The sequence below is a fragment of the Muscardinus avellanarius genome, assembly GCF_963383645.1.
Source record: "Muscardinus avellanarius genome assembly, chromosome: 11".
Taxonomy (NCBI): domain Eukaryota; kingdom Metazoa; phylum Chordata; class Mammalia; order Rodentia; family Gliridae; genus Muscardinus; species Muscardinus avellanarius.
In genome coordinates, this window is record NC_137797.1 from 73183069 (window position 1) to 73210048 (window position 26980).

At 53.5% G+C, this 26980-nt stretch overlaps 2 protein-coding genes across 4 annotated transcripts in view; one reads left to right on the forward strand and one right to left on the reverse strand.

The window, feature by feature from the left end:
* Nucleotides 1-16187, forward strand: part of COL2A1 (collagen type II alpha 1 chain) — a gene marked incomplete at both ends in the record, with an annotated part of 32578 nt that extends 16391 nt beyond the window's left edge. For both annotated transcript variants that reach the window (XM_080706433.1, XM_080706434.1), the window contains 37 exons: nt 386-439; nt 2327-2425; nt 2724-2768; nt 2860-2958; nt 3114-3167; nt 3474-3581; nt 4192-4245; nt 4324-4422; nt 4554-4607; nt 4999-5097; nt 5485-5538; nt 5891-5944; nt 6249-6302; nt 6460-6513; nt 6732-6776; nt 6936-7034; nt 7235-7342; nt 7663-7716; nt 7982-8035; nt 8382-8435; nt 8796-8849; nt 9152-9259; nt 9753-9806; nt 10216-10269; nt 10947-11108; nt 11280-11387; nt 11617-11724; nt 12053-12106; nt 12277-12384; nt 12612-12665; nt 12793-12900; nt 13141-13194; nt 13600-13707; nt 14036-14324; nt 14758-14945; nt 15265-15507; nt 16041-16187. In XM_080706433.1, the coding sequence (XP_080562559.1) occupies nt 386-439; nt 2327-2425; nt 2724-2768; nt 2860-2958; nt 3114-3167; nt 3474-3581; nt 4192-4245; nt 4324-4422; nt 4554-4607; nt 4999-5097; nt 5485-5538; nt 5891-5944; nt 6249-6302; nt 6460-6513; nt 6732-6776; nt 6936-7034; nt 7235-7342; nt 7663-7716; nt 7982-8035; nt 8382-8435; nt 8796-8849; nt 9152-9259; nt 9753-9806; nt 10216-10269; nt 10947-11108; nt 11280-11387; nt 11617-11724; nt 12053-12106; nt 12277-12384; nt 12612-12665; nt 12793-12900; nt 13141-13194; nt 13600-13707; nt 14036-14324; nt 14758-14945; nt 15265-15507; nt 16041-16187 (3396 nt within the window). The remainder of the gene's footprint in view (nt 1-385; nt 440-2326; nt 2426-2723; nt 2769-2859; nt 2959-3113; nt 3168-3473; nt 3582-4191; nt 4246-4323; nt 4423-4553; nt 4608-4998; nt 5098-5484; nt 5539-5890; nt 5945-6248; nt 6303-6459; nt 6514-6731; nt 6777-6935; nt 7035-7234; nt 7343-7662; nt 7717-7981; nt 8036-8381; nt 8436-8795; nt 8850-9151; nt 9260-9752; nt 9807-10215; nt 10270-10946; nt 11109-11279; nt 11388-11616; nt 11725-12052; nt 12107-12276; nt 12385-12611; nt 12666-12792; nt 12901-13140; nt 13195-13599; nt 13708-14035; nt 14325-14757; nt 14946-15264; nt 15508-16040) is intronic.
* Nucleotides 16188-21775: 5588 nt separating this feature from the next.
* Nucleotides 21776-26475, reverse strand: TMEM106C (transmembrane protein 106C; the record flags this gene model as incomplete). Of its 2 annotated transcripts, none has more annotated exons than XM_080706599.1 (7): nt 21776-21872; nt 23131-23184; nt 23630-23679; nt 24403-24486; nt 24577-24736; nt 25209-25272; nt 26292-26475. In XM_080706599.1, the coding sequence occupies 7 exons, from the start codon at nt 26473-26475 to the stop codon at nt 21776-21778; spliced, it is 693 nt and encodes a 230-aa protein (XP_080562725.1). The 2 variants fall into 2 exon arrangements, with proteins under 2 accessions (XP_080562725.1, XP_080562724.1); XM_080706598.1 differs by having other exon boundaries at nt 24346-24486.
* Nucleotides 26476-26980: the final 505 nt, after the last annotated feature.

Below are 26980 nucleotides of genomic sequence, written 5' to 3' on the forward strand. Positions count from 1 at the left end.
CTTAGGCAAGGAGGCAAGAGGAGGTGGCATGCTCCTTGAGCACCTACGGCATGCGCTGGTGCCCCTGGCGCCCCTCTTTTCTCAGCCGCCCTGCCAGCAGTCTTTTTTGAGAAGCGAGGTCAAAGATGTCTGCTTCTCCCCATGTGTATCATCAGAGACTTGCCTTGCCTTCTGAAGCCAGGCACAGTGAGGCATCTCTCCTAAGTGCCTTGGGGACACAGGCAATGGGGACTGCTTCTATCCTGGGTCTCTTAGCCCAGTAGACTGAGAACAAAATCAGTACAAAAGGGAAAAGGAATGTGAGGTGGGGTGTCTCCCTTTGGGGGCCAGAGAGTCTGCCCAGCGTGGGCCTGCACTCACATCTCTACCCGCCTCTCCTCTTCAGGGTCCCGTCGGCCCCTCTGGTGGTCCTGGCTTCCCTGGTGCTCCTGGTGCCAAGGTATGTGTCCTGCAGGTCACGTTGGGAGTCCTGGAGGGCTGAGAAGCTCCCCTTTCCTATTCCCTCATTAGAGGCTCCTGAGCAACTCCCTTGCCTTCTGAGCAGTCTCCCCCATGCTACCCACTGTGGTTCCCCATTGAGGCAAGGAATAAATTCAGAAATCCCAGAGTCAGTGGCTGGGAGAATAAGATGGCATGATAGAAGCTGGAGGTCCAGTTACAACTTCAGAGTGGAGAGAGGCAGACAGAAGAGACGGCCGGGGAGACCCCAGAGGCCTGGGGGTGGTGGTGCAGGGAGCAAAGGAAGGAGAGAAGACAAGCCTACAGGGCCCAAGAGCTCTGCAGGCCCCCAGAGAGCTGAGGGAAATGGGCAGCAGAAGAGGGCACAGGGCTTCATTTGGGGTACAGGGCTACAAGCCACGCTAATGGAGTTCTTCCAAAGATTAATAGAGGCCAGTGGGAGGCCAGCCAGGCCAGGGAAAGGCCCTCACAGCCCAGGAGGGATTCCAGTGCAATCCCAGTGTGAACGGCCCTGAAAATGAGTAAGGAGTCTCCAAGTGTCACTGGCATCAGGTTGCTTTTCCCCTCCTGGGGGTTTCCATGGCAACCAGACAGTGTCTGAGGCCCCAGAGCAGGGTGAAGGAGAGCCATTGTGAAGAGGGACGGCTGGGAGGTGAGGGGCCCTGACCTTTAGAAAATAATTACAGAAGTGAAGCAAGAATGTTCTGAGAAGAAACCTGAGGAGGCTCTGACTTCTCTCCAGGTCCGCAGCCCTCCCCAGGAACTCCCCCACCCAGAGAGCCCAGATCCCAGAAAGTTGTAACTTTCAGGAAAAAAACAATGAAAATAAAAGCAGAGGCCATTTTGCAGGGGAGGGGCTGCTAGGACGAGAATGGGGCTGCAGTTAGAGCAGGGAAAGTGGAGTCTGGCCTCCTGTCCCAGCTGGCTTCTGACCTGGCTTGTTGGCACAGCAAACAGGGGCCAGAGCCCAGGGTCACACTGACTGCAGGGCAGCCAGGTAGGAATAAAATGGCACTCTGACTTAGGATGCTCAAGAAAGCAAATGGCCAGGTGACCCAGAATTCACTTCTCTTCTTCCATGGAATAAAAAGAGTGTGTGGAGCAGGCACGGTGGCACAGGCCTGTAATCCCACCTACTAAGAAAGCTGAGGCTGGAGCATCAAGGTTCAAGCCCAGCCTGGGCAACTTAGCAAGACCCTGTCTCAACATAAGAAATAAGAAAGTCCTGAAGATGTAGTTCAATAGCAGAGCACTCCCAGGTTTAAAAAGAGTTGGGAGAGAGCAGTGTCTGCTGCCTAACCCATCTGTCCTGCATCCTGTGGTGCTAGGATGGCACATCCCCTGCCCAGGTTTTTCCTGACAGTTGCTGGCAGATGGAGTCAGTGGCCTGTTGCTATAACTAAGCAGGCATCTGTGCAGTTGCGCTTGCGTTTTGGTGGGGGTTCAGTGTAGAGGCGAAGTGAAGAGCCAGGCAGGTGGCACACGCCTGTGATCCCAGTACTGTGGAAGCTGAGACAGGAGGACCACAGGTTCGAGGCCAACCTCAGCTACTTAGTCTCTTAGTGAGACCCTGTTTCCAAATAAAAAATAAAATCAAGCTGGGGGTGTAGCCCGGAGGTAGAAGGCCCCTGGATTCCACCCCCTAGTACCACACACACACACACACACACACACACACACACACACACCAGAGAAGGCAGGGGTGGGGAGCCATCAGTCATGCAGCTCATTCAGGTGGGAACAGATGAGTGAGCCCCACCGTGAATAAGTGTGAATACGTGTGCTCACTCGCAGGCTACGTGCACTCAGCCGGCCCTCAACTGCCACTGGGTTCTCTCTTCCTCCCTTCATCTTCCTTTCTTCCCAGGGTGAGGCCGGCCCCACCGGTGCCCGCGGTCCTGAAGGTGCTCAAGGTCCTCGAGGCGAACCTGGCACTCCCGGCTCCCCTGGGCCTGCTGGTGCTTCTGTAAGTGTGGCCCCTCTTTGGCCTGGAGGGTCTGGGGTCTGTGGCCTTGAAACTCTTGACTCTGGGTCCCTTTCAGAGGCGCGGGCCCCACTCACCAAAACCTTCATTCTGGCCCCATACCTGCCCCTTAACCTCAGGACACAGCTCCCTCATCCCCAGTCTTTTCCTTGAAACAAGCTCCGGGACCTCCTGTGGTGGCCCACACCTGTCCCAGGCCCAGATTGGGGCCTGGAGGGCTGAGAGGTGGTTTGGGTTCCTTCTTGGCTGCTTATTTACAACAACATGGTTTCCTTGGCAGGGTAATCCTGGAACTGATGGCATCCCTGGAGCCAAAGGATCTGCTGTAAGTACTGCCGAAGGGCTGCTGCTTCTGGTGGGCTCAGTCCTCCTTCACTCCTCTTTCCTGACACCCTCTCTTCTGTTCACACTGACAGGGCGCTCCTGGGATCGCTGGTGCTCCTGGCTTCCCTGGGCCTCGTGGTCCTCCTGGCCCACAAGGTGCAACTGGTCCTCTGGGGCCAAAAGGTCAGACGGTAAGATTCCAAGGTGATCTCCCAGTCCTGCTTGCATCCCTGGGCTCAGACCTCCCAGCCCGTGTCCTCGGAGGGCACTTTTATAGGGTTTCTGGAGGTGAGCAGTGTCTGTGGAGAGAGCCCAGGGTGAGCCTCTGCCTCTGTCTTTCTCCTAGGGTGAGCCTGGTATCGCTGGCTTCAAAGGTGAACAAGGCCCCAAGGGAGAACCTGTGAGTATCTGCGTAGGTCCTATCATCCCTGTGGTGTTCCCCCAGCCCATCCCCCCTCTGGTCCTTTCTCACTGTGCCTGAGAAGGGGGTAGAGAGGGCCCTGATGCAGGCCCCAGTTTGAACAGTTTGAATTTTACACCATCTGTCTCCCGGGCCACTTCTGCCCTTCCATGATTGATCGCATAGAGCCCTCTTCCCCAAGTTCCCCATCCCTGAAACATTGCTGAGGCTACTTTCTCCATGTGCTGGGCCAGGACTGCCAGGGCCAGTAGAGACTCACCCTGTTTCTCTCTGCGTTGTCCTCAGGGTCCTGCTGGCCCCCAGGGTGCCCCTGGTCCTGCTGGTGAAGAAGGCAAAAGAGGTGCTCGTGGAGAGCCTGGTGGTGCTGGGCCCATTGGTCCCCCTGGAGAAAGAGTAAGTGGATAAGGAGACCCTGCCTCGCAGCCCAGCCCTGTGGCTCTGTTCTTGCTAAGTACTGTGACTGTTGCAGATAGCACACTCCTCTTTACTCCATCTACCACCAGAAGGATAGGGATTCTTATCCTATGTGTCCTGTACAAAGAGCAAGCTCTTTCCTAGAAAGGAGGGGACAGGCCCAAGAAGTTAACCTTTCAAGCTGGGTGAGGTGGTACACATTTATAATCCCAGTACTGGAGAGGCTGAGACAAGAGGATAACAGGCTTGAGACCAGCCTCAGCAACTTAAGAAATCCTATTTCAAAATAAAAAGGGCTGGTGTTGTAGCTTAGTGGTAGAATGCCCCTGGGTGGTTCAAACCCCATACCAAAAGAGAGAGAGAGAGAGAGAGAGAGAGAGAGAGAGAGAGAGAGAGAGAGAGAGAGAGAGATATGTGTAGAGGTAGGCAGGCAGAAAGGAAGAAAACCTTTCAGAATCTTGCAGACCACAGCTACTACTCCAAAGAAGTTGTTGTTGATGGTTTGATGATGCCCCCTGGAGCCGGCTGGGCTCTCTCCAGGTGATGCATTACAGTTCTCATGCACTGCCTCCTTCCTGTTTCTTCCCAGGGTGCTCCTGGCAACCGTGGTTTCCCAGGTCAAGATGGTCTGGCAGGCCCCAAGGTGAGTGAGTAAGAAGGGCCGGCCCTTTCCCAATCCCTGGTTACAAGGCATCTGTTGACTCTGTCTCCTTTGGGGTAGGGAGCCCCTGGAGAGCGAGGGCCCAGTGGCCTTGCTGGCCCCAAGGGAGCCAACGGTGACCCTGGCCGTCCTGGAGAACCTGGCCTTCCTGGAGCTCGGGTAAGTGAGGGAGCCGCTTGTTGCCTTGGCCTCAGACTCTGAGCAGATCCTCCCGCCCTTCCTCCCTGCACTGCCAGGATCTGGCAGTCCTGGGCCTGCCCCTGATGCCCTCTTTTCTCTCCTGAACATAGGGCCTCACTGGCCGCCCTGGTGATGCTGGTCCTCAAGGCAAAGTTGGCCCTTCAGTAAGTTCATCAGCCTGGGGCCGTGGGCAGGGTGGAGGATATCCTTGGGAGATGGAGAGAGAGAGGTGGAAGTTTGGGTGGGGGAAGCCTGCAGGCCTGAAATTTGAGAATTGGGGCAGGGGATAGATGCAGGTTTGGGGGCCAGGGTTGGCCTGGGATCTTATTTTGAGCTCTGAAAATGCCATCCCCTCATGCACCTGGGCCTCTCCTAGGTGGGTAGGACACAGCCCAGGGTGTACTCTCAGGGGCAGACTTCTGAGCTCAGCCACACCTTGTCGCAGATGGGCCCCGGTGTGCTATGCGGGCTGCTGTCTGGCCTTGCTCAATTCCAGCTGCTGGTGATGGGCGTGGTTACAGAGTCTATGTTCTGGGAGTGGCACCTCTCTTTCAGGGAGCCCCTGGTGAAGATGGTCGCCCTGGACCTCCGGGTCCTCAGGGGGCTCGTGGGCAGCCTGGTGTCATGGGTTTCCCTGGTCCCAAAGGTGCCAATGTAAGTAATAATTTACTTTTCCATTTCCTTCCCTGTGGTGTTATCTCCCTCCTCACCCCCTGGAGCAGAGGAGAGAGAGAGAGAGAGAGAATGTGTGTGTGTGCGTGCGTGCGTGCGTGCATGTGTGTGTGGAGGGTGGCCTCCATGTCCTATGGGGATTCATGTGATCTGGGGACACCCAAGGTCCCTTAGAGCCTCACAACATCGCTGCCATGACATTGTGCCTGGCGGCCCAGCTACCTCTGAACCCAAGAGAAGGGGCTGATGCTTGGTTTTATCCTCTGCTGTTCATCAGCGCGGGTCCTCAGCCCTAGTATCCTCAGCCTGCTCTACCCCCACTCCCTCCACAACCTTCTACCTCACGGCCCTATTTTCTCCTTCCTCCAGGGGGAGGCTGGCAAAGCTGGTGAGAAGGGACTGCCTGGCGCTCCTGGTCTAAGAGTAAGCACCCTGCCCACTGCCCATGGCTTGGTGTTGGACACCACAGAGTTCAGGGGTCGCCTTCCTAGGTGTGGTCTTGGGATCCCTGATTAGCGGGGCTGGGATCCACCCAAGAAGACTTCTGGCTCCTGTGGTCAGCAGGGAAAATAGGGGAGGCATCCATGTGGAGAATGTCTGAGAGGAAAGGTGGGAACCAGTAAAGGACGGGCAGGGAGGGATGGAAATGGAGTTCAGTTGGGGAATCATGGAGGTCTAGAATCCTTAGGCCAAAAAGTGCCTCTATATCTGCCCAGCCCTAGGGTCTGTGGACCTGAAGGAAAGTGTTTACATCACCCTTTTCTCTGCCCTCTAGGGTCTTCCTGGCAAAGATGGTGAGACTGGTGCTGCAGGACCCCCCGGCCCCGCTGTGAGTACCTGCCCAGTCCTCTGTGTCCCCATGGGCAGGCATGTGTAGGTCCAGAGGAACCTCAGGCACATCCAGTAATAGAGATGATAGGCGAGGCTTTGAGCTGAAGCAGTATAGCAGGCCCAACCAAAGCGGAGGCGGGGAGCGGGGGCATCTCAGGGGGTAACACAGACCCCACCTGGTGGAGAGGAGTGCGGGGGATGGGAGTGAGGTGCACGTGCTCACGTCATTGGCCAGCGCAGGCTGGTATCTATCCTGCATGCTCTGCCACCATGGCTCAGCCTACCTTCCTCTTCCTCTGCAGGGACCTGCCGGTGAACGAGGCGAGCAGGGTGCTCCTGGGCCATCTGGGTTCCAGGTGAGTGGCTCTGCCAGGCTTTCTGTCCGGCTGTGGGTGGAGGGTCCTCCTCATGGGGTGCCAGGGGGCTGGGGCTCCCTGGCTCTCATTACCGCCTCCTTTGGGTCTGCCCTGTGCTGTGCCTGCCTTTGCTAACCCATGTCATTTGGGCTTCTAGGGACTTCCTGGCCCTCCTGGTCCCCCAGGCGAAGGTGGAAAGTCAGGTGACCAGGTGGGTTTGGGGCTTTTTGAATCTGTGACCTGTTAAGCTGATGCCCAAAAGAACGCTCAAGGAGCTCTGTGGGACCAGACCCGCATCCCACTCTCCACAGATGACAGTCTGCTCTCAGGCCCCTTTGGAGATGTTCAGCCCTGTGGTGGTGGGGGCTGTGTCCAGGGCAGGGAGGGTCGGGGTCTGCTGTTCTCTCTCACACCTTCTCTGTTCTCCAGGGTATTCCTGGTGAAGCTGGAGCCCCCGGCCTTGTGGGTCCCAGGGTGAGTATCCTGTCTGTCATTGTGGGGTCTCCCTGCCAGTACCTCCCAGCACCGTAGCCTGCCTCAGTCCTGGGGCCCACTGCCCTCCCTGCCCCCTGCTTCTCCCTGGCCTCCTCCCCACCATCCTTGACGGATTGTTCCTCCATGTTTCCGCCCCAGGGTGAACGAGGTTTCCCCGGTGAACGTGGCTCTCCTGGCGCCCAGGGCCTCCAGGGTCCCCGTGGTCTCCCTGGAACTCCTGGCACTGACGGTCCCAAAGTAAGTGAGGCTGGCTCTGGCGGGGGTCTCCTGGAAGTCTGGAGAGGCCCCACTCAGGGTGGAGAGGAAGGGAGTGGAGAGGAAGCAATGAAGAGTAGGAGGGATGTGTAGAAGAAGGTGCTGGAAAGCCTGGGAAGGAAAGAGGGGTTGGGGTCCTGGGGAGATGCTGTCCACACAGACTCCTCTTGCTTTCCACCCAGGGTTCATCTGGCCCAGCTGGGCCCCCCGGGGCACAGGGCCCTCCAGGTCTGCAGGGAATGCCTGGTGAGAGGGGAGCAGCTGGTATTGCTGGGCCCAAAGGAGACAGGGTAAGTACGGTCACAAGTCCTTCTCCCCAAAGCTACGACTTCGCCAGGTCTCCGGCCCTCACGCTCACTCACGTCCCCCTGGGGATGAGTCTTGGTCACTTCTTGAGGAACTTGGAGACACCCTTCCAAAGCTCTCTTCCCGTCAGTGCCATCCTCTCCCCCATTCTCATCTCACTCCTCTACCCCCTGCTGCATACCCTGAAATGACAGCAAGTTGCCCTTGGGCAGGAACGTAGCCCTGGGGCCCCAGGCGGGGTGGGACTGAGTTGGCAAAGGGTGTTGGCATGCCCCCTGAGGTGGCTGGTTTTCCCCTTCCCCAGGGTGACATTGGCGAGAAAGGCCCTGAAGGAGCTCCTGGAAAGGATGGCGGACGAGTAAGTGCATGCTGGTTGTGGGGCTTGGAGACTGGGGTGCAGGGGATTGGGGACAGATACAGGGAACCCATGTGTCTCTAGCCTCTGGAGAGGGAGGGAGAGAACTGGGAAACCACAGGGCCTTCCCTGTCAAAGTGGGGGGACAGTATGTGGGAGCTCCGGGGACCTTGGGAAGGAACACCAAGGCACACCGGGTGTGCCCCCCAGGGTCTCTGAGGCGCTCCGCATGCTGGCCCCTCCCTCAGCCCTACCTTCTCTCTCCTAGGGTATGACTGGTCCCATTGGCCCCCCTGGCCCAGCGGGTGCAAATGGCGAGAAGGTGAGTTGTGGCTGGCCTTCCTGGCTCTGTATCGCCTTCCTTGCAAGCCTCCTCCTTGTCTCCTACCACCAGGCCTGCAGGGGTGAGGGGTGAGGGGTGGGGGATGGAGGTCCTCCCGGCAGCAAAGCTGTTGGCTCTTGGGCCCTGTCAGCAAAACATCTGACTAGAGGTAAAAGTGCCCTCAGCAAAGCCCTGGAGAGGTAGCAGAGGTGCCTGAAATAAGGAGAAAGCAGGCTGGATGTGCTAGGACCCAGAGTACCCTCCCACCGGCAGGGCTTCCGGATGTACTGGGCTCTAGAAGAACCCCACTCTGATCCCCAACCTCTTTATCCTGGCTCCCCTATAGGGAGAAGTTGGACCTCCAGGTCCTGCAGGAAGTGCTGGCGCTCGCGGTGCCCCGGTGAGTATCCACTGCCCTAAGCTGGGCTTGCCTGGGCTCCCAGGAGCCAGCGAGCCAGCTCTTCCCTTCAGCCTGGCCCTGTGATGCCCAGCAGTGCCTCCCTCCATGCCCTTCATGTCTAGGTATGGGAAGAGAGATGGGAAGGAAGGGAGAAGTCATATGGGCCCAGGATGTGGGTGGGGACACAGGGCGCAGAGCCTTTGACCAAGAGAGGTTTTCAGTCTTTGGTCACTGACCTTTGCTGTGGGGGTGACTGGACCCACGAGGCTGTGTTGGGCTGGGCAGAGGGCTCTGGGCTCTCAGGAGAGGACAGTAGTAGGTAGCAGGGCTTGACCTTCCTTGGGCCTCCTCCTCTCACAGGGTGAACGTGGGGAGACTGGGCCCCCTGGACCCGCTGGATTTGCTGGACCTCCTGTGAGTATCTCTGTCCATCCCACTCCATGCTGGCCGGCTCCACATCCAGCACCAGAGGGCATCTATCTCTAGCCTGTGGGGGAGAGGACATAGGCTTTGAGGAAGAAGGACATGGGTTCTCTTCTTTCCTTACACACTTCCATGTGAAATAGCAATCCTGTCTTGAGCCCAGTTTTCAAGGTCCAGAGTGTGCGCACGCATGCGTATATGCACTCTCTCACGCACTCCCCGTGCCTAGCCCTGTGGCAGAACCTCAGGTGCTTGGCTTGCCCCTCCCTCATTGTCCCCTCCTCCCACTGCAGGGCGCGGATGGCCAGCCTGGTGCCAAGGGTGAGCAAGGCGAGGCTGGACAGAAAGGCGATGCTGGTGCCCCTGGTCCTCAGGGGCCCTCTGGAGCTCCTGGGCCTCAGGTAGGTAAAGCCGGGCTCCCCCAGAATTGCCAGTGAGGCAGGAACTGCTGGGTGCAGAGGCGAGCCCTGTGGCCCGGACGGGCAGAGAATGGGGGAGCCTGCCAGTCCATAGGAGAGTTCACTGTCTTGGGTGTGATGTGTGAGGTACTGGGTGGAGTCCGGGGTCAGGCACATGTGCAGGCTCTGTCGCCCCTTACCACAGATAGCCAGGACAAAGCAGATGGTCTCCCAGTGGCGGGCGAGAGGACAGGAAGGGCCTTCTTGGGAAGTGACTGTCCCATGGGTGCCTGGAGGGCTTCTCCTAGAGTCTCCTGTTGGTGGAGTTGGGCAGGTCTGCCTGTGACAGCTTCTGCAGGCCAGGCTCATATAGCCAGGCAGCTGTTCTTTGAAAACCTAGTCCTCATGTTGGGGCTAAAAAGAAAAAAGAAAAGAAAAAAAACCCCACCCCCTCCTCAAGCCACCAGGCCTCATGGTTTCCTTCTTTCCTCCCCAGGGCCCCACTGGAGTGACTGGTCCTAAAGGAGCCCGAGGTGCCCAAGGTCCCCCGGTGAGTGAGGCCCCGCACACCCCCACCCCGCCTCACTAAGAAGGCCTGGCCCAAGGTGCCTGTGAAGGCCATGTCCAGAGTCCCCAGCTCCTCCTCTCAGTCCTGCTCAGGACACAGCCCAAGTCCATCCAGCAGCCAGGTGGGAGGAGGGGCCTCTGCTGAGCGCAGTGATCCTGGGAGTTGACTCCCTCAGCGCTGATGGCCCCTGGGTGCAAAAGGCCAAACAGCAGCACATGGCTGAGTGTGTGGCCAGGCCCAGCCAGACCCTTTCCCCTCTCAAGCTCCCCCTTTTGCTTTTCAACCCCTCGCCCTTTGCCTCTGAGACACCCACCCTGCCCCACCTTTCCTATTTGATTCACCACCCTTTGGAGGGCCTGAGGTATTTAGGCCCTCTCCTCTCCTCACACAGGGAGCCACCGGTTTCCCTGGAGCTGCCGGCCGTGTTGGACCCCCAGGATCCAATGTAAGTGTCGCTCCTGGCTGGTATTTACTTACTCCTGGAATGGGGGTAGGGTGGAATCACTTGTCCCATGTCCCCAACAGGGGTCTAGAGAACTCCAGGTTGTCCCCCCTCCCTCTCTGCCTACTCCCACTCCCCTCGGAGGAGAAGCTACTGGTCCCCATGTAGGTAGCTGGGAGCAGCACGGGACCATGCTGCCTTCGCCCCCCTCAGACGCCTAGCTCAGAGGGCGGGCCTGGCGTGCTATGCGCCTTCATTAGGGACACATTTCTTGAGCAAGTTTGGTGCCCCTGGCTTCGTGCTAAGGAAGCCCACAAGTTCTAGATCTGACCCTTAGGGGGCTGCAGCAAGGGAGGAAGGAAAAGTCACTCAGCTCAACAAAGCCGAGGGCTGAGAGAGTGGTGTTGAGTCTGGATGGGGCTGTTCCTTGAGGAATGGGGAATTGAGGATGAAATGGACAGGCAGGAGGGATTCCACTGGACAGGAAAAGATGAAGTGTGCTGGGGCTGATGGGGCCAGGGCTGCCTGCCCAGAGCACTCACAGGGGACAGGAGGTCAGAGGTAGACAGGAGCGCCAAGCTGCCCTGTCAAGGGAACTTCTGTCCTCGAGGCCACGGTGGCTTTGGCAGCCCATGGGAAGGGTGAGATGACTTCTTACCACCTACATTTGCTCTTCCTAGGGCAACCCTGGACCCCCCGGCCCTCCTGGTCCTTCTGGGAAAGATGGTCCCAAAGGTGTGCGAGGAGACAGTGGTCCCCCTGGCCGAGCTGGTGATCCTGGTCTCCAAGGTCCCGCAGGACCCCCTGGCGAGAAGGGAGAGCCCGGAGATGATGGTCCCTCTGTAAGTCTCTCACAAGGTCCCTGGGCTGGGGCGTGCGAGAGGCTCCCGAGCTCATCAAGCACAGGGTGGGAGGGAATGGGGGCTGCACAGAGAGCTGAACTTGGGGTGGGAGAAGCCCTGGCCCCTGAGGCCAGCCTGAGTCAGTGCTCATCTCCTGCTCTCCTCTCTTAGGGCGCCGATGGTCCTCCAGGTCCCCAGGGTCTGGCTGGTCAGAGGGGTATTGTTGGTCTGCCTGGACAGCGTGGTGAGAGAGGATTCCCCGGCCTGCCCGGCCCATCGGTGAGTGACGGCCATTCCTCCCTCCAGCCGAGCCTGAGGCTCTTAGCTCAGTGCTCTCGATGTGTGCAGGTGGCCTGGCCTCTGCAGAAACTATGTCACCCCGAAGCTTCCACCCCCACAGCACCCTCAGAACTGTCCCTGCACCAGTCCTATCCTTGGAAGGGATGGTGAGGCCCTGAACAGCCATGCTTAGAATGTGCGCTCAGGGTCCTTGCCTCTGCCCCTCCAGGGAGAGCCCGGCAAGCAGGGTGCTCCTGGCGCATCTGGAGACCGAGGTCCTCCTGGCCCCGTGGGGCCCCCTGGCCTGACTGGTCCTGCAGGTGAACCTGGACGAGAGGTGAGTGGGGGACTTCCTTGGGTGGCCCCAATAGGAGAGGGGCCCGGTGCATCTTTGTGCTGGGCCAGCCACATCCTGGGACACTGAAGAAGGGATGGCAGGGTGGCTGGATAGGTCCTAGAACTGGGTGCAATGGGAAGATCACAGGGCAGGGACACAGAAACCTGGAGACCAGGGAGGAAGAAGGACAGAAGCTCAGAGAGAAAGCTTTGGCTCCAAGTGTCCGTTAGACAGAAGAGAATAGGCCTGGGCTCGGGGAGAGGCCAGAAAGGCAGAGGGGAAGCAGGGCAGGGAGCGCTCGAACAGCGTTCTTGTTTCCTTTGCATAGGGAAGCCCTGGTGCCGATGGGCCCCCTGGCAGAGATGGTGCCGCTGGAGTCAAGGTGAGAAGTTGGTACCTGTGAGGAATGGGCAGGGAAAAGACAGTGACTCAGACCTCATAGGTTGGCCTGGGTGGGAGGTTGGAATCAGCCTTGTTTCAGTCTGGAAGAAATTTCTTCTTCCCTTGCCTCTTCTGCAAAATTCTTTGAGTCTGAGACCTCTCTCCTGACAGGGTGATCGTGGTGAGACTGGTGCCCTGGGTGCTCCCGGAGCCCCCGGGCCTCCTGGCTCTCCTGGCCCAGCCGGCCCAACTGGCAAGCAGGGAGACAGAGGAGAAGCTGTAAGTATTCTTATCCAGTAGAAGCAGATGGTGAACAGGGTGTCTGGGTGAGCGGCAAGTGTTTCCACGTCTGCCCTCCCTGTACTGGGGACTCGAGGCTGTCCCTGCATTTGGTGGTCTTGGGGCCATCGAGACAGCAGGTTGGACCAGCCCAGCTTGGGGACAGGTATGGAGGAGGGCAGTCTCTGCCCTGGCTCCCTTGAGCTGCCCTTGCTCTTTCCTCTCAGGGTGCACAAGGCCCCATGGGACCCTCAGGACCCGCTGGAGCCCGGGGAATCCCGGTGAGTATGGGAGCATCCCGTGCTGAGTCTCCAGTGGGGGCGGGCCCAGAGGACTTGGAGATAAACCTTTGGTGTGGTTGGGGCTCTGCTGGCTCCCACCTGACCCATCTATCTGTCTTGTTTCCAGGGACCTCAAGGCCCCCGAGGTGACAAAGGAGAATCTGGAGAGCCCGGCGAGAGGGGACTGAAGGGACACCGGGGCTTCACAGGCCTGCAGGGACTGCCTGGCCCTCCTGTGAGTGTCACTGTCTGCTTGGGCAGCCCAAGGCCTCCCCCTGCTCAGAGCCCCAGGGATTCCCCAGCTTCCTGTGGGACAGTTTGGAGTCACTCTTAAAAACCCCCTGGGCTCTTGGGCAGAGGAGGAGGTGGGAAGGGAATGGGGCAGGACACACTCCTTCCCTGCCTCCTGAGGTAGGTGCAGTTATATACACGTGTCTGTGCTGACCTGTGTTCTTTGCCCCTTCCATCTCCACAGGGTCCTTCTGGAGACCAAGGTGCTTCTGGTCCTGCTGGTCCTTCTGGCCCTCGAGTAAGTGAGATGGCATTGGGGGATGGAGCCCTCCTGGAGGGTGGGCTCGGCTACTGGCCAGGGTTCCCACGGGCGTCAGTGCTGCCTCTGGAGAGGGAGCCGTGGGCTCAGGGTTCCTCACTCAAGAGACACCCTAAGAGAAGTAAGACCAGCTTGGCATAACTGGCCACAAAAACCTGAGTCACAGTGACCAGGGGCCAGCGAGGAGGGCAGCCCTTGCTATCAGGAGGGCTCTTATACACAGGAGGCCATGGTGCTAACCTGCTGGTCCTTTGCCAAACAGGGAGCTATGTAGGGTGCTATGGCCGAACACTGTGGCTAATGCCTTCAGGATGGCCGCCTAGCCCGCTACCTTCCCCGTGAGGGTTGCTCTTCTCACCACTTCTTCTTTCTCCTGGCCTGCAGGGTCCACCTGGTCCCGTCGGTCCCTCTGGCAAAGATGGTTCCAATGGAATCCCTGGTCCCATTGGGCCTCCTGGTCCCCGTGGACGCTCAGGAGAAACTGGCCCTGCTGTAAGTTCCAACCCCTTCCCTGTTGTCTAAAGTGTCCCCAGCATCTCTCTAGCGCTTAGTGTTTCTTCTGGGACATCAGCCTACGGCTAGTGGTGAAGGTACCTTCTTCCTGAGGTCCCCTTTGGGGCTCCCCGCAGTTGGATTTAGGAAACAGAAGAGAAGGGCTAGGGAGGAAGCGGGGAAGGTGCTATGGTGTTCTTGGCCCTGACCTGCTGCCCCTTGCCATGGGGCTTAGAAGAGTAATTCTAGTACATCCTAATAGATGGCGATGGACAGAGGAGGGGCTCCTTCCCATGGTTCCCGCTGATCTCTCTGTTCCCTGCTGCAGGGTCCTCCTGGAAATCCTGGACCCCCCGGCCCTCCAGGTCCCCCTGGCCCTGGCATCGACATGTCTGCCTTTGCTGGCCTAGGCCAGAGAGAGAAGGGTCCTGACCCCCTGCAGTACATGCGGGCTGACCAGGCAGCTGGTACCCTGAGACAGCATGACGCTGAGGTGGATGCCACACTCAAGTCCCTCAACAACCAGATCGAGAACATCCGCAGCCCCGAGGGTTCCCGCAAGAACCCTGCTCGCACCTGCCGGGACCTGAAACTCTGTCATCCTGAGTGGAAGAGCGGTGAGCCCCGAACACAGGGCCCCTGTAGGGTGGGGAGAGCCCTCCAGCCGGGCACGGCCACCTTCAGCAGCAAGGAGGAGATGGCCCTCAGTGCAAGGCAGAACCAGGCCTGGAAGGTTCTGGAAGATGGTTGTTCCTCTACTTCACGGCAGAAAATTAGCAACCCTGGCACCTGTGGCAGAAGTGACTTCAGGGTGGATTAGTCCACCAGGAGGATGCTGTTCTTGACCTTTCTGCTTGAGTCCTTCTTAGCACTAGGCCACTCGTCCAGATCTCCTGACCATATGCCCTCTGTCTCCCTTCCCTGTAGGCCATACACACGCCTCCTCACCTCTGCTTTTCCTGCAGTCCCCTGCTCTCCCCATCAGCCTGGCCTTCTTGGGCCTTTGAATTTGAATCTGAGCCTGATGGGGAGTTGCCTCTTCCCCTGCAGGGGACTACTGGATTGATCCAAACCAGGGCTGCACCTTGGATGCCATGAAGGTTTTCTGTAACATGGAGACTGGCGAGACCTGCGTCTACCCCAACCCAGCAAATGTGCCCAAGAAGAACTGGTGGAGCAGCAAGAGCAAGGAGAAGAAGCACATCTGGTTTGGAGAAACCATCAATGGCGGCTTCCATGTGAGTATCTGGGTGCTGTAGGCCTGCGCTGCCTCCTTCTTTCTCTGCTTTCTCCCTGGACATTTTTGGCACCTTCCCACATTCTCCAACAGTTTTCCTTTGGGCTTGAGAGGAAGGGGAGAAGAAGAGTATTTTTCCCCATTTAGAGTTGGAAAAGAAGCACTCTGAGGTTGCTTCATTTCCTGGGAGCAGAAATGTCCTCCCAGCTCACCACCCAATACCCCTATCTGTCTGCTGAACCCTGAATAGTTGGCACCTCTGCAGCCCGGATCCCAGCGAATGCCGGCTCCCAAGCCTCATACCCTGGCTCTCTCCCCAGTTCAGCTATGGAGATGACAACCTGGCTCCCAACACCGCCAACGTCCAGATGACTTTCCTACGCCTGCTGTCAACCGAGGGCTCCCAGAACATCACCTACCATTGCAAGAATAGCATCGCCTACTTGGACGAAGCGGCTGGCAACCTCAGGAAAGCCTTGCTCATCCAGGGCTCCAATGATGTGGAGATCCGGGCTGAGGGCAACAGCAGGTTCACATACACAGTCCTGAAGGATGGCTGCACGGTGAGCAGGGCTGGCTGGAGATGCTAGAGCCAAGGAGCCTCCCAGGTGTTGGGGTTGGCTGCAGTGGAGCTGAGGGTTGGCCTAAAACAGTGTCCTGGTCTTAACATGATGAGACCATTAGAGGTGTGGGTTTGAGGGGTTATACTGAGAAGATAAGCTGAGTGACAGGTGAGGGAGAGGCACATATTGTGCTGCCAGCTTATCCCCACCCTGGTTTAGGGGAAATAAGGCCCTTCCTGGCATGCTCAGTGACTGCTGTAGAAGCACTCATGTATGGGCATACCTCTGAGAGAGAAGAAAGAGGGAAGTCAAAAATGAGGAGCCTACTGGGGGGCTGGGGAGGAAGGGGAACAGGAGGGTGGGGCAGGGATTTGCTGCTAAGGACAGGAGTTGAAGTGCAGAGGTCTTGCGTAAGCCAAGAAGAACCTCCCGAGTGTGGTTCACACTTTGTGGTTGCTCAGGTTTGGGATCCTGGGCAGTTGGCACTGGATTGCAAGGCATCTAGTGACTGATGTCTCCTCCTTTCTCCCTAGAAACACACCGGTAAGTGGGGCGAGACTGTCATCGAGTACCGGTCACAGAAGACCTCACGCCTCCCCATCATTGACATTGCACCCATGGACATAGGTGGGCCTGAGCAAGAATTTGGTGTGGACATGGGGCCTGTCTGCTTCTTGTAAAAACCCAAACCCAGAAACAACACGATCCATTGCAAACCCAAAGGACCCAAAAGTACTTTCCAATTGCAATCACTCTAGGATTCTGCACTGAATGGCTGATCTGACCTGATGTCTATTTACCTTCTCTTTCATGGTTTGGACTGTTCTTCCCTCTCTTTCTAAGAGATCTGAACTGGGCAGATTGAAAAATAAAATCTTGGTGTTCTATTTATTTATTGTCTTCCTGTGAGACCTTTGGGTCAAGGCAGAAGCAGGAAAGTAACTGGTGTGAGTCAAACATCTCCTAAGTGACTGCCCCCAGCCCTGGTGGGGAGACCCCCTGCAGGTGCCTGGCGCAGGAACTTTGTGTGTCCTACTCAATGGTGCTATTCTGTGTCAAACACTTCTGTATTTTTAAAACATCAATTGATATTAAAAATAAAAAAATGATTGGAAAGTATACTTTGACTCGTAATTTGTCCTTTAGCTTGTTCTCCAGTGGTCCTTGGTTTGTAGGTATGCCCAAGTGTGGTCCTAGTGCTGCCTCCTGTTGACTTCTAGCCATGAGTGAAGACACTGAAGCCACACCACCTGGTTTAGCAACCTCCCACACACTTTCCTCTTCTACATTTGGTGCTGCGTGGAACCCAGTGGTGGACTGGGAACAGAGACCAAGTATTTAGTCAGTTTTGCATTACTACAGTGAAATTCCTAACACAGTCTACTTTGAAGTAAAGAGGTCTGTCTATTTTGGCTCATGGTTTCTGGTGGTTCAGGTCCAAGATCAGGCAGCCCTAATTGGTTTGGGCCTCTGGTGAGCAAAGCACATCATGGCAGGAGTGAGTGCTACATCATGAGCCAGGAAGCCGAGTGAAAGAAGACAGGGGTCCCACAATTCCTCCTAAGGGCACACCCACAATGGCCTGAGTCCCTCCCTTGACCTGTGTCTCAAAGGTTCCACCACCTCCTAATAGCATCATCCTGGGCACCAAGCCCAGGTACACAACAGGACTTTTAGGGACACCATCTACCCTCAAACCATAGCGCCACAATCCAGGAGCACAATTTCATGATCACTGAGCCCAGCTCATGGCAAGAGACATGGCACTCTGAGCTTAGGGGGATGGGACCAGGTGTGGGACAAATCCTGCTGGGTGGGGAGATGGGAGACACTTCCTAGAGAAGGTGGGGTGGAAAGGAGGGAGGGAGGCAGGAGGGCAAAGCCCTCAGGGGCCTGATAAGCGCCTGTGAGCAATCCCTGGAGATTATCTGCATCTTTGTGTAAGACTTGTAGGTCAAGGAGAGATGAAAGTGTTACTCTCCACTCCGTCCCACCCCCAGTTCCACTTCCTACCCCCTCCTTCTGACTCCTATTCTTAAGGCTCCCATGGACCGCTTCTGAAACAGACCTAAAATGGCCTTCTTGTTTTCCCAATGACCAGGCGTCCCTTGCTTGGGTATATACAGCAGAAGCAAGCAAGCTGTTCCCTCTCCACTAGAGGGCATGGTGGTGGTGACATGCAAAGGGACCAGAGACAGAAACCAATCAGAATCCATGGCAGCAGATTTTGTAAAACAAATTTCAAAAGATGTGTGGCTCAGTCAATAAACCAGAGCCATGGCTTTCTCTGTCCCTTTCTCCAAGCCATGCCTGCTTCCTCTAGTTTAAGGCTGGCAGCTTTTTTAATGGAAGAAACAACAAAAATAAGTAAAAGATCACTTTTGTTGGATTCATTTATATTAATGCTCAATTTATGATATAATCTTAGTTGAATGAAGTGCATCTTACCAAGGCTATATCATAGCAAAATAATAAAATATTATGATAATTAAAAACACAGAATAGCTCTCTCATAATTACAAATAAAGAACCCTTCCCCCTGCCGAGCTGGGTGAGGGGAGAGCAGGGAGGAGTGTGAATGCTTGTGAAAACTTTCTGCTGACAATAGGTGGAGACTGAAGCTGCATTCAGTCTAACCAGTCTCCCCAACTCACGAGATGGTCTTTCTTCCTTGTTCCTGCCACTTCCTGTAACAGTATCAGAACTATTCTTTTTTTTTTGGGGGGGGGGTTACTGGGGATTAAACTCAGGGGTATGTCCCCAGCCCTTTTTATTTTGAAACAGGGTCCCTTTAAGTTTCTGAGGGTCTCACTAAGGTACTGAGGCTGGCTTCCTCCTGTCTCAGCCTCTCAAATGCTGGGATTATAGGCACCCAGCATAGCCATTTTTTTTGGGGGGGCGGGTCTGGGGATAGAACCCAGGGGCATTTGACCTCTGAGCTACAGCCCCTGAGCTATTTTTTATTTTTTATTTTGAAACCGGGTCTCAATGAGTTGCGGAGGGCCTAAGTAGCTGAAGCTGTTGGCAAACCGCAATCCTCGGGTCTCAGCCTCCTGAATGCTGAAATTACAAGTGTGTGCCACCACGCCCGGCTGTGTGTGTGTGTGTGTGTGTGTGTGTGTGTGTGTGTGTGTGTGTATGTGTGTGTGTGTGTGGTGCTGGGGATGGAACCCAGAGGTTTTCTACCTTCAGGAAACAGGGTCTGTCTCACTAAGTTGCTGAGGCTGGCTTCAAACTTGTGCCATCCTCCTGTCTCAGCCTCCCAAGTACTGAGATTATGAGTGTGTACTACCACGCCCGGTGGGCTGCCTATTTTTAATAGTTCAGTAGATTGTGACTTCAAACTGAGGCCACTTCATGTCCCAGGACTTACAGCTGATGCCTGGAAGCCCACCCACTTCCTGGGTACCTAGTAAAACATGGAAATGTCAGCAACTACTGCCCATGGAATGGAGTTAAGAAGTAGCAAGAAAAGCTCAAGGGGGTAGTAGAACCGGAAGCCCTGCATGTGCTGGATTCTAGGAATCCAGTTTCCATGCAATGCTCTGCTGGAGTGGGGGCAGCTCTGGGCCATTTATTGTTGCTCCCTTGTCCAGGGGGGAAGGTGAGGGTAACCAGGAACATTGCTAATTCCCCAGATCCCTGACCTCTCTGGTGGGTCTCTCTAGTCAGGATGACATGTCAGGTAAGTTCTTGAGACACAAGGATTGAGTGGACAGAGCAGGCTTGCTGGTTATGAGGGCTCAGGCAAGTGATTTTTCTTGTTTTGAGCTTCCTCCTCTCCAAGGAAATGTCTGACACCAAAAGGCTTTGATTTAGGAGCCAGTAACCTGAGTTCCAGGTTGCTGGAAATATTATTATTTGGAAATAATAGACCAACTCTCAAGCTTCTTGGATCATAGGTAAATCTGGAATAACTTCTGAAATTTTGTTCCTTTCTAAGCAAATGAAGGAACACAGAATCTTAAAGGTATGCTGGCAAGATAATAAAGAATTTTATTCATAAAAGAATTACTCTGCCCTGGCAGGAGGCAATCTGGAACCTTCCTGACTCCTATAAAGCTTTTAACCAATAGGCTGATTCTTTTATTAATTGTTCCATACTTCAGGCTACAATCCCTAGGAGAGCTGATCCAGAGATCCTGGGAGTCTTGCTGTAGGGTAACCAGGGCTCCACAGTGGTAAACTGTTACTTATAGAGGGCCTGGTGATCATAACAAGCTTGTGTAGACTTCTAGCCTCAACTCTGAACAAAATGCATCAGAAATGGCAATCCTTGGCATACAGCAGGTGCTCAACAAATGCTTTTTTTGGAATGAGTAAACATACAAATAAATGGAGATTTCTGTATGTAGCAACTCTTAGGTGATATGCTATAAGTAGAGATGGAGAAAGAAGGCACAGTTCAGGCCAAGCAGATGCTACAAGAGAAGCAATCTCCAGGAAAGCCTCATCTCCAAGAAACATTCCTGACAAGCTTCAATCCACTGGAAACACAGTGGTGACGGCAGTGACACCTGAGCCAACCACTTCCCCTTTCCAATTTGGGTTTGCTGCGATAAAATTTTAGGTATTTGTTGAAGAACAGACACCATGATAAAACCATGCAGAGTATCTCAAAGTACAGTTTGGGATGCAAAGAATACAAGTAAGAGAATTCACTGCAGTATGAGACCAGACTTATGGCTGTGTGCTAAAATTTTTAATTGCTCTCATGTAAAGATAAACTGGACTTTAGGTTAATAACAAGAAGAAATGTTATTGAGGAAGATGGCACAAAAATGGTTCAAAACTGAAATACCAATATGAGTAGCTTTTTCAAAATTACATGGAAAATATACTACCAAGGCTGGAAAATGGGAAAATTAGAGTACAGCAGTGTGAACATCTTCATGTAGTGTGAACATTTTCATGAGCCCAGGGCATGTTCTGTTTAGAGCAATGTTTTCAGAAATGTGTTTGTCCCTGCACTACTGATGTCCCTTTGTCACCATCTGTTGTTGTCACAACTGTGCACACGTTATGCCATACCCAGTTAACACTCTAACTGTGGTGTTCAATCCTAGATCGTCGCTGTCTGCCAAATAGCCATGAAATTTAGCCTTAATTTGAGGATTAAGAGTGAAAAGATCATTAAGCAAATACTGAATATCAAGCTAAGGGAATGGGGCCAAACCTAACGCACAAGCCCTGAAATAACAGCAGCGGTTGCTGCTTGGGCTTCTGAGGCTCTGTGCTGTGGGGAGCTGACCATGGCCCTGACCATCCGAGCTTCTCACTAGGTCCCCAGAAATTAGGCGGCTGCACCCACCCTTTAATGGCTGAGAGGGTGGAGACAGTTGAAATTTCCAAACTCAAACCAGGTTCTATTATTCAGGACTCAAGCTAAGTGTGTGTGGGGAATGGGGTGGGAAGTGTGAGTCTGTGCCTTTTCCAACCTGCAGGGGCACTGTGTGCTCTGTTCTGGAAAAGCAGTAGAGCAGCATGTTACCCGGACAGGCAGATGGAGAAGTGATGCTGCTTGCCGTGACAGGTGTCTACGGGGACAGGGAATATAGTTGGAGTGTCTTCTTTCCTCCTCACAGTGGATCCTGTGCTGACCCTGCTTAGCAGGCAACTATCCATGGTCCCTGCAGAGATGCCTCTGACGGCATTCAGGCAATTAAGAGGAGACAAATGAATCAAAAGTAGGGTTTATTTTTCCATCAAATCCCCATCCATGTTCCAGCCAGTGGATGAAGGGTAAATCAAGCCCCACGTGGACTCTTGGTAGAAACAACTGTAACTTCCTATAGGAAAAAAAAAATCCAACCATTCCTCCTTCTTAAGCTCCTAGGCATTTGAGAATAGTGAAACATGTTTCTACTGAGTGGCTCCATGCTATCTCCTTTCAGATATTAGCGTGGTCCCTCCCTGCTACTACGTCTGTAGCTGCACTCATAGTCCTCCCTTTCACATCAGTCTGTGGTTTGAGAGCCTAGAGCCATGGTATGATTTCAGGTAAGAATGCAAGAATAGCTAAAAAGTTCTGAATTAAATTCTTCAAACTTTTGTTGAATGCCCACTACTTGCTGGGCACATGGTAGGCAATGGGCAGCGATTAAAAAGGAGGCTTCCCCTAAGTGCCAGGAGGGTTTCTGCTAGGGGTTAAGAGAACCAATTCCTCCTCCACATTTACCACCTGGGGTCAGTATGAAACTTGGGCCTTGAGAATAGGTGCTGTACTCTCTTCTACAGGAGCTGCTATGGGGGAACCCAAGAGCAGATGCTAAATAGCTGTGGAATTTGCTCCACAATCCACATAGTGATGGGTCTCCAAGGAGCTCTGGGTCATGTGGCCAATGTATGAAATCTTCACTGAAGTTCTAAGGGAAAAGAAAGATGAAATAAGCAAGAAAAATTACCCAAATCATTTCTCACAAGTCTAGGCAACAATACCCACCGGCTCCAGGCACACATCTTTATGGTTATATAACCAGGAGGCCAGAGGATTTTTCCATGTGCAAAGACACTATGTCACGAGGTGACCTTCTAAAAAGGTGTTATATTGTTTTGTTTTTGTGTACTGGGGATTGAGCTCAGGAGTGCTGTACCACTGAGCTATATCCCTGGTTCTATTTTATTTACTTTTATTTTCTGTGGTACTGGAGATTGAATCCAAGGGCATTCTACCTCTGAGCTATACCCCTACTTCTATTTTATTTTTATGTTAAAACAGGGTCTTGCGAGGTTGATGATAGTCTCTCTACTTGTTGAGGCTGGCCTTGAACCTGTGATCCTCCCGTCTCAGCCTCCCAAGTACTGGGATTACAAGCATGCACGAGCAGGCTGGGTTCCCTTTTTATTTTTAAGACAAGGGCTCATTAAGTTGCCCAAGCTGGCTTTGAACTTGTGATCCTCCTGCCTTAGCCTTCTGAGCAGCTAGGATTACAGGCATGCACCACTGTGCCTAGTTAAATACGTGGTTTTTAACCAGGGATGATTTTACCCCCCAGGAGATCTTTGGCAATGTCTGGAGACCTTCTTCATTGTTACAACTGAGGGGGTGAGAAGGGTGAATGTTACTGGCAGCTAGTAGACAGAGATAAAGGATGCTGTTAAACACCCTGCGATGTACAAGGCAGCGCCTACAACAAAGAACTGATGGCCCAAAATGTCAACAGCGCTGAGATGAGAAATCTTCCTTTAATCCTATTTCAAATATCTGTAGCAGAGCCTGTCACCTGCAAATTTAATAGTCATGGATCTGAGAATAACCCTAGAGGCCCACGATGTGGTCATCTGTGTGGCAAAAGAGTTAAGTCTGTTCAAATGCCCAATACCCACACTAGCTTTTCTCTTCTGTGCTGGTCTCATTAGGACTCCCCAGGACTCCCAAGGGATTACATGTATTTAGTTAAACTAGACCCCATGTCATGGAGCAAATTACATATTGGGCTGTTCCCTGTGAGCCTCGTGACTTATGCAGGGATCTAGATGCCACATCTCTATACACCAAGAGTCTTCTGACCTGTTCTAAGGTGCTGGGTCACCTCTTTGTCTGAGCAGAGGTGGTGAGCTCACAGGGCCAATGACTCAGGCCCACACACGGGAGCTATCAGGAAAGGGAAGCGAGACACGTACCGCATGAAAATCACGATGTTGTGTACTAGGATGCCCGGCAATGTGCAGAAGAAGCTGCAAACAGCAAACATGGACATGGGTGGTTTGGTTTAAAACAAAACAAAACAAAAAACAAGAAGCCAAGAGGATCAGTAAAAGAGTGCCAAATGATTTGGGGGTCCCTCCCACCCACCATTCAGACCCAAGCGCTAGCCCGCTAGTCCTGAGTCCCCCCCCCCCAGGGCATCCTTATCCTTCTAATGGTGATTCTTTTTTTGTTTCAGAAATGCTAATGCTTGCTAATATTTCTAATGGGTCAATATTTTCTTTTAGAAACTTCAGCATTTCAGTCACATACGTCTGACACTGCCTCCAAATAAACGTCCAGGCAGCTGAAGCTCTGGACCCTACAGGGCACAGGCTGGGAATTAAGGCAGGTCCTGACCCCAGAAAACATGGTATGATTCTTGAACTCCTTCCCTTTGGCAGAGACCACAAATATAAATAGCTTTGTCCTTACTACACATAGGAAAATGGTCCTCCCATCTCAGCCTTCGCTGTAAAATTCACCTGAAAATAAAACATGGGGGTCAGTCTGTGGCCAAGCAAGCTTGACACAGAATATCCTATTATCAGCAACCCACAGACACTGGACCACTGTTCCTTCAAAATATACGCCTGATATTGTCCTGATATTGTCTATGAGCCTCTAATAAATACTTCTCTTTTTTTTGGTGGTACTAGGGGTGGAACCCAGAGGCTTTCTACCGCCGGGCTATACTCCCAGACCTTTTTTATATTTTATTTGGAAACAGGGTCTCATTAAGTTGCTGAGAGCCTCACTAAGTAGCTGAGGCTAGCTTCAAACCCGTGCGATCCTCCTGTCTCAGCCTCCCAAGTGCAGGGATTACAAGCATGCGCCACCACACCCGGCTCTAATAAATACTTCTAACTTCTTCCCCTTTGAGAGGCCAATGGACTCAAACCGTAATACCACCTCTTCTTGGTTTGTGGCAAGTCTCTTCCTCTTACAAATTCTTATGTCCCCCAAATACTTAATTTTTAGCTATTTTTTTCCCTTTCTCTACAACACTATTGGTAATTAGAGAGTCCATCAGGTCTTCCTCATCAACCAGTGCCTCCAAGTGGAAACAAGGAGAAAAGGAACAGTGCTACAGCATTCCCACGGGGCCTGCTTTTCCTATGCTGTGGGGCAGGGGCCCTGGAAGCACATACCAGTTGCTCACTCCTAGGTGGGATGAGGGAGATGTTGGTGGTCACATATGTGCCAACCACTGTGTTCATGTACTGAACCTGGCTGGATAGGCTGGTGACTGCCACGGAGTAGAAGTTGGAGTTCCTGATCTTCAGGGTGGCCTGCACCAGGCAAGTGAGGAAGAAAGTGTGAGCATCCTGGGTCCAAGACTGGTGGATGCGCAAGTCAGGAGGCAAGGCCCTAAGCCTTACCGTGATGGCGAGGATTACGAGCGAGTCCTGCTTATTAAATGTGACTTTCACCACTTTGATGCCGTCGTCATCCACAAGGACTGAATGTGGGAACAGGAAGAATACCACCAAACCAGATGCCAGGAGACAGAGCAGGACCGACAGGAGGACATACTGCTTGCTGCAAATAAAATAACATGTGACTCATCAGGCAGTCAGATATCAAAGACCAGTCAGCCAGGATTAAATGCAAAACTGGGAGCAAAGGATAGAGTGAAAGCAAGCACAGATAACCAGGAACTGCAAACCAGGCAAGAAGCGGAGCGGCAGAAGCCTTTTAAAACCTGTTTGGACACTGTTTGCACCCTGAGAAGCCGTGTGGATAAAGATATCTCCACACTTCTGAGGACATACTACTTTCTCCGACTCCACCTAACCCCATCCCTTCACTTGGCCCTCAGAACATGTATGGCTTCAAGTTTCTTCCCCCAGATTGTGATGCATGCAGAGATATCCCACTTGGGCGAAGAGTAACAAAGGAAATGGAACATTTACAAGAACAGATGTGTTTTCCAGAGAATTACCTTGAATTCACATATAAAAAGGAGCCAGGGACAGGAGAGGTATTAACAAGTGAGAGGTAGTTAACTCACGTTCTCTGAGGGCGCAACCTCTGATCGCTATGTGGAATCAGAGCCACCAACTCATTGACTTGCTCTAGAAAGGAACAAAACACTCATTTTTTAAGAGTCATGCATTGGCAACACTTTACTTTGCGTTTCGCTACCGCCTGCCTCAGCAAGTATTGATCTGTGAGCTGATGTGCCAGCACACACCTATAATCCCAGCACTTGGGAGACTGAGACAGAAGGATTGCCACAGTTTTGAGGCCACTCTCAGAAATGTAGCAAGACAACGTTCCAAAATAAAAAAATAAAAGTTGTGGCTGTAGCTCAAAGGTAGACTGCCCCTGGGTTCAATTCCCTAGGAACCCCTCCCGAATTTTTGTCTGTGATTAGACACTTTTAAAAATACTAGTTTCACATTTTAGGTCTAATGAACAAGAAACAAATCTATAGAGAGTGCTGCCAGGGGGTGACGTGGAAGTTGAGAAATCTGACATCTTATTCTGGCTCTAGTCCATGGCTTTGGCAAAGCCTTTGAGCCTCTCAATGCCACTGTTTCTTTATATTTAATATGAAGGCTTAAAGTAAATGGTTTCTAATGTCCTTACCAGCTCCAAACTTTGTGATTCTCCACCTAAAACGACTGGGACTTTCTAAAGACCACCTTACTAGTACCTAGTCCAGGCTCCACCCTGGAGCATGTTAGTTTCTCCCCACCTGAAGTATTTAGCGGACCTCAGCTAATGATTCGCTATCTGCTTCCAAGATGGTCCTCCAAAGCTGTGCCAGTCCTCATAAGCCACGAGCAATAAACAAATACGTCTGTCAACAAATCCCACAACTTAGGATAAGATGAACATTCCAAACAACAGGAAAAAATAAAAAAATAGAAAAGTGGAAGTGAAGAAAACAAAGGGTTTCAAATATATGGAAACCAAGAGAAGTTGTGGAGTCCACCTGAGTGTATAAAGTCAGCTGAGCTGGCACCAATTCTGGGCCGTCTAGAACTGTAAAGGTACTAGGAGAAAAGTTGCCGGCCAGACATGGGCATCTCTGTGGGCACCTTGCAATTCTTGTCAGGCCCTTCCCTTATCACTAATGGATTCTCACCTGTTGGGATGTAGCCTGTTCCTTGGCATGTGAGACAGGTGATGCTATCTCTCCCCGTGAACTCCACATATGGGAACTGAGCGATGGCCTCTTCCTGCTCCGGGTCAGCCAGCAAATCCTCCCTGTCATCTTCCTCTGGCTTGCAGGAGGGAAGGCGAGCACGGGCAGAATGCTGAGACCCCATGGCCGTGATGTGCCACGTGAGTCATGTCCTAGATGAAGTCAAGTGAGTCGTGTTAGTGTCCGCACTGGGCCAGGACGGGAGAAGTCGCTTCTTTCTGTAAGGAGAGTAAACACACTGAACGACAAGTTGCGTCCTGACTTGCAGGTCCAAAGCCTGCAGTTTCTACGCGGACCCTCATTTTGTAGCGGTGCTCCCCAACCCACGAAAAAGCAGAAGGAATGGGGCCTGCCACCTGTCAACCTGCCGGGCTCCGGCGCCCTGGGACTGGGGGACCCCAGCTCCCAGCTGGCCCAGCTCGCCCTTCCTCGCCACTGTTTGCAAACTCTGTGTCCTCCTCGAGAAAATCTCCTCGAACCAACAGGCACCAAATTAATAACAGGCCTCAGGGCCCCCTCCCCCTCCACTGCCAGCGCGGGAGGCGGGCGCGGGTCACGCCCCTGGGCAAAGAGCGCTGTTTGGAGCTCATCAAGGTCGCCCAGGAGGCGTGAACAGCGGCGTCCCGGAA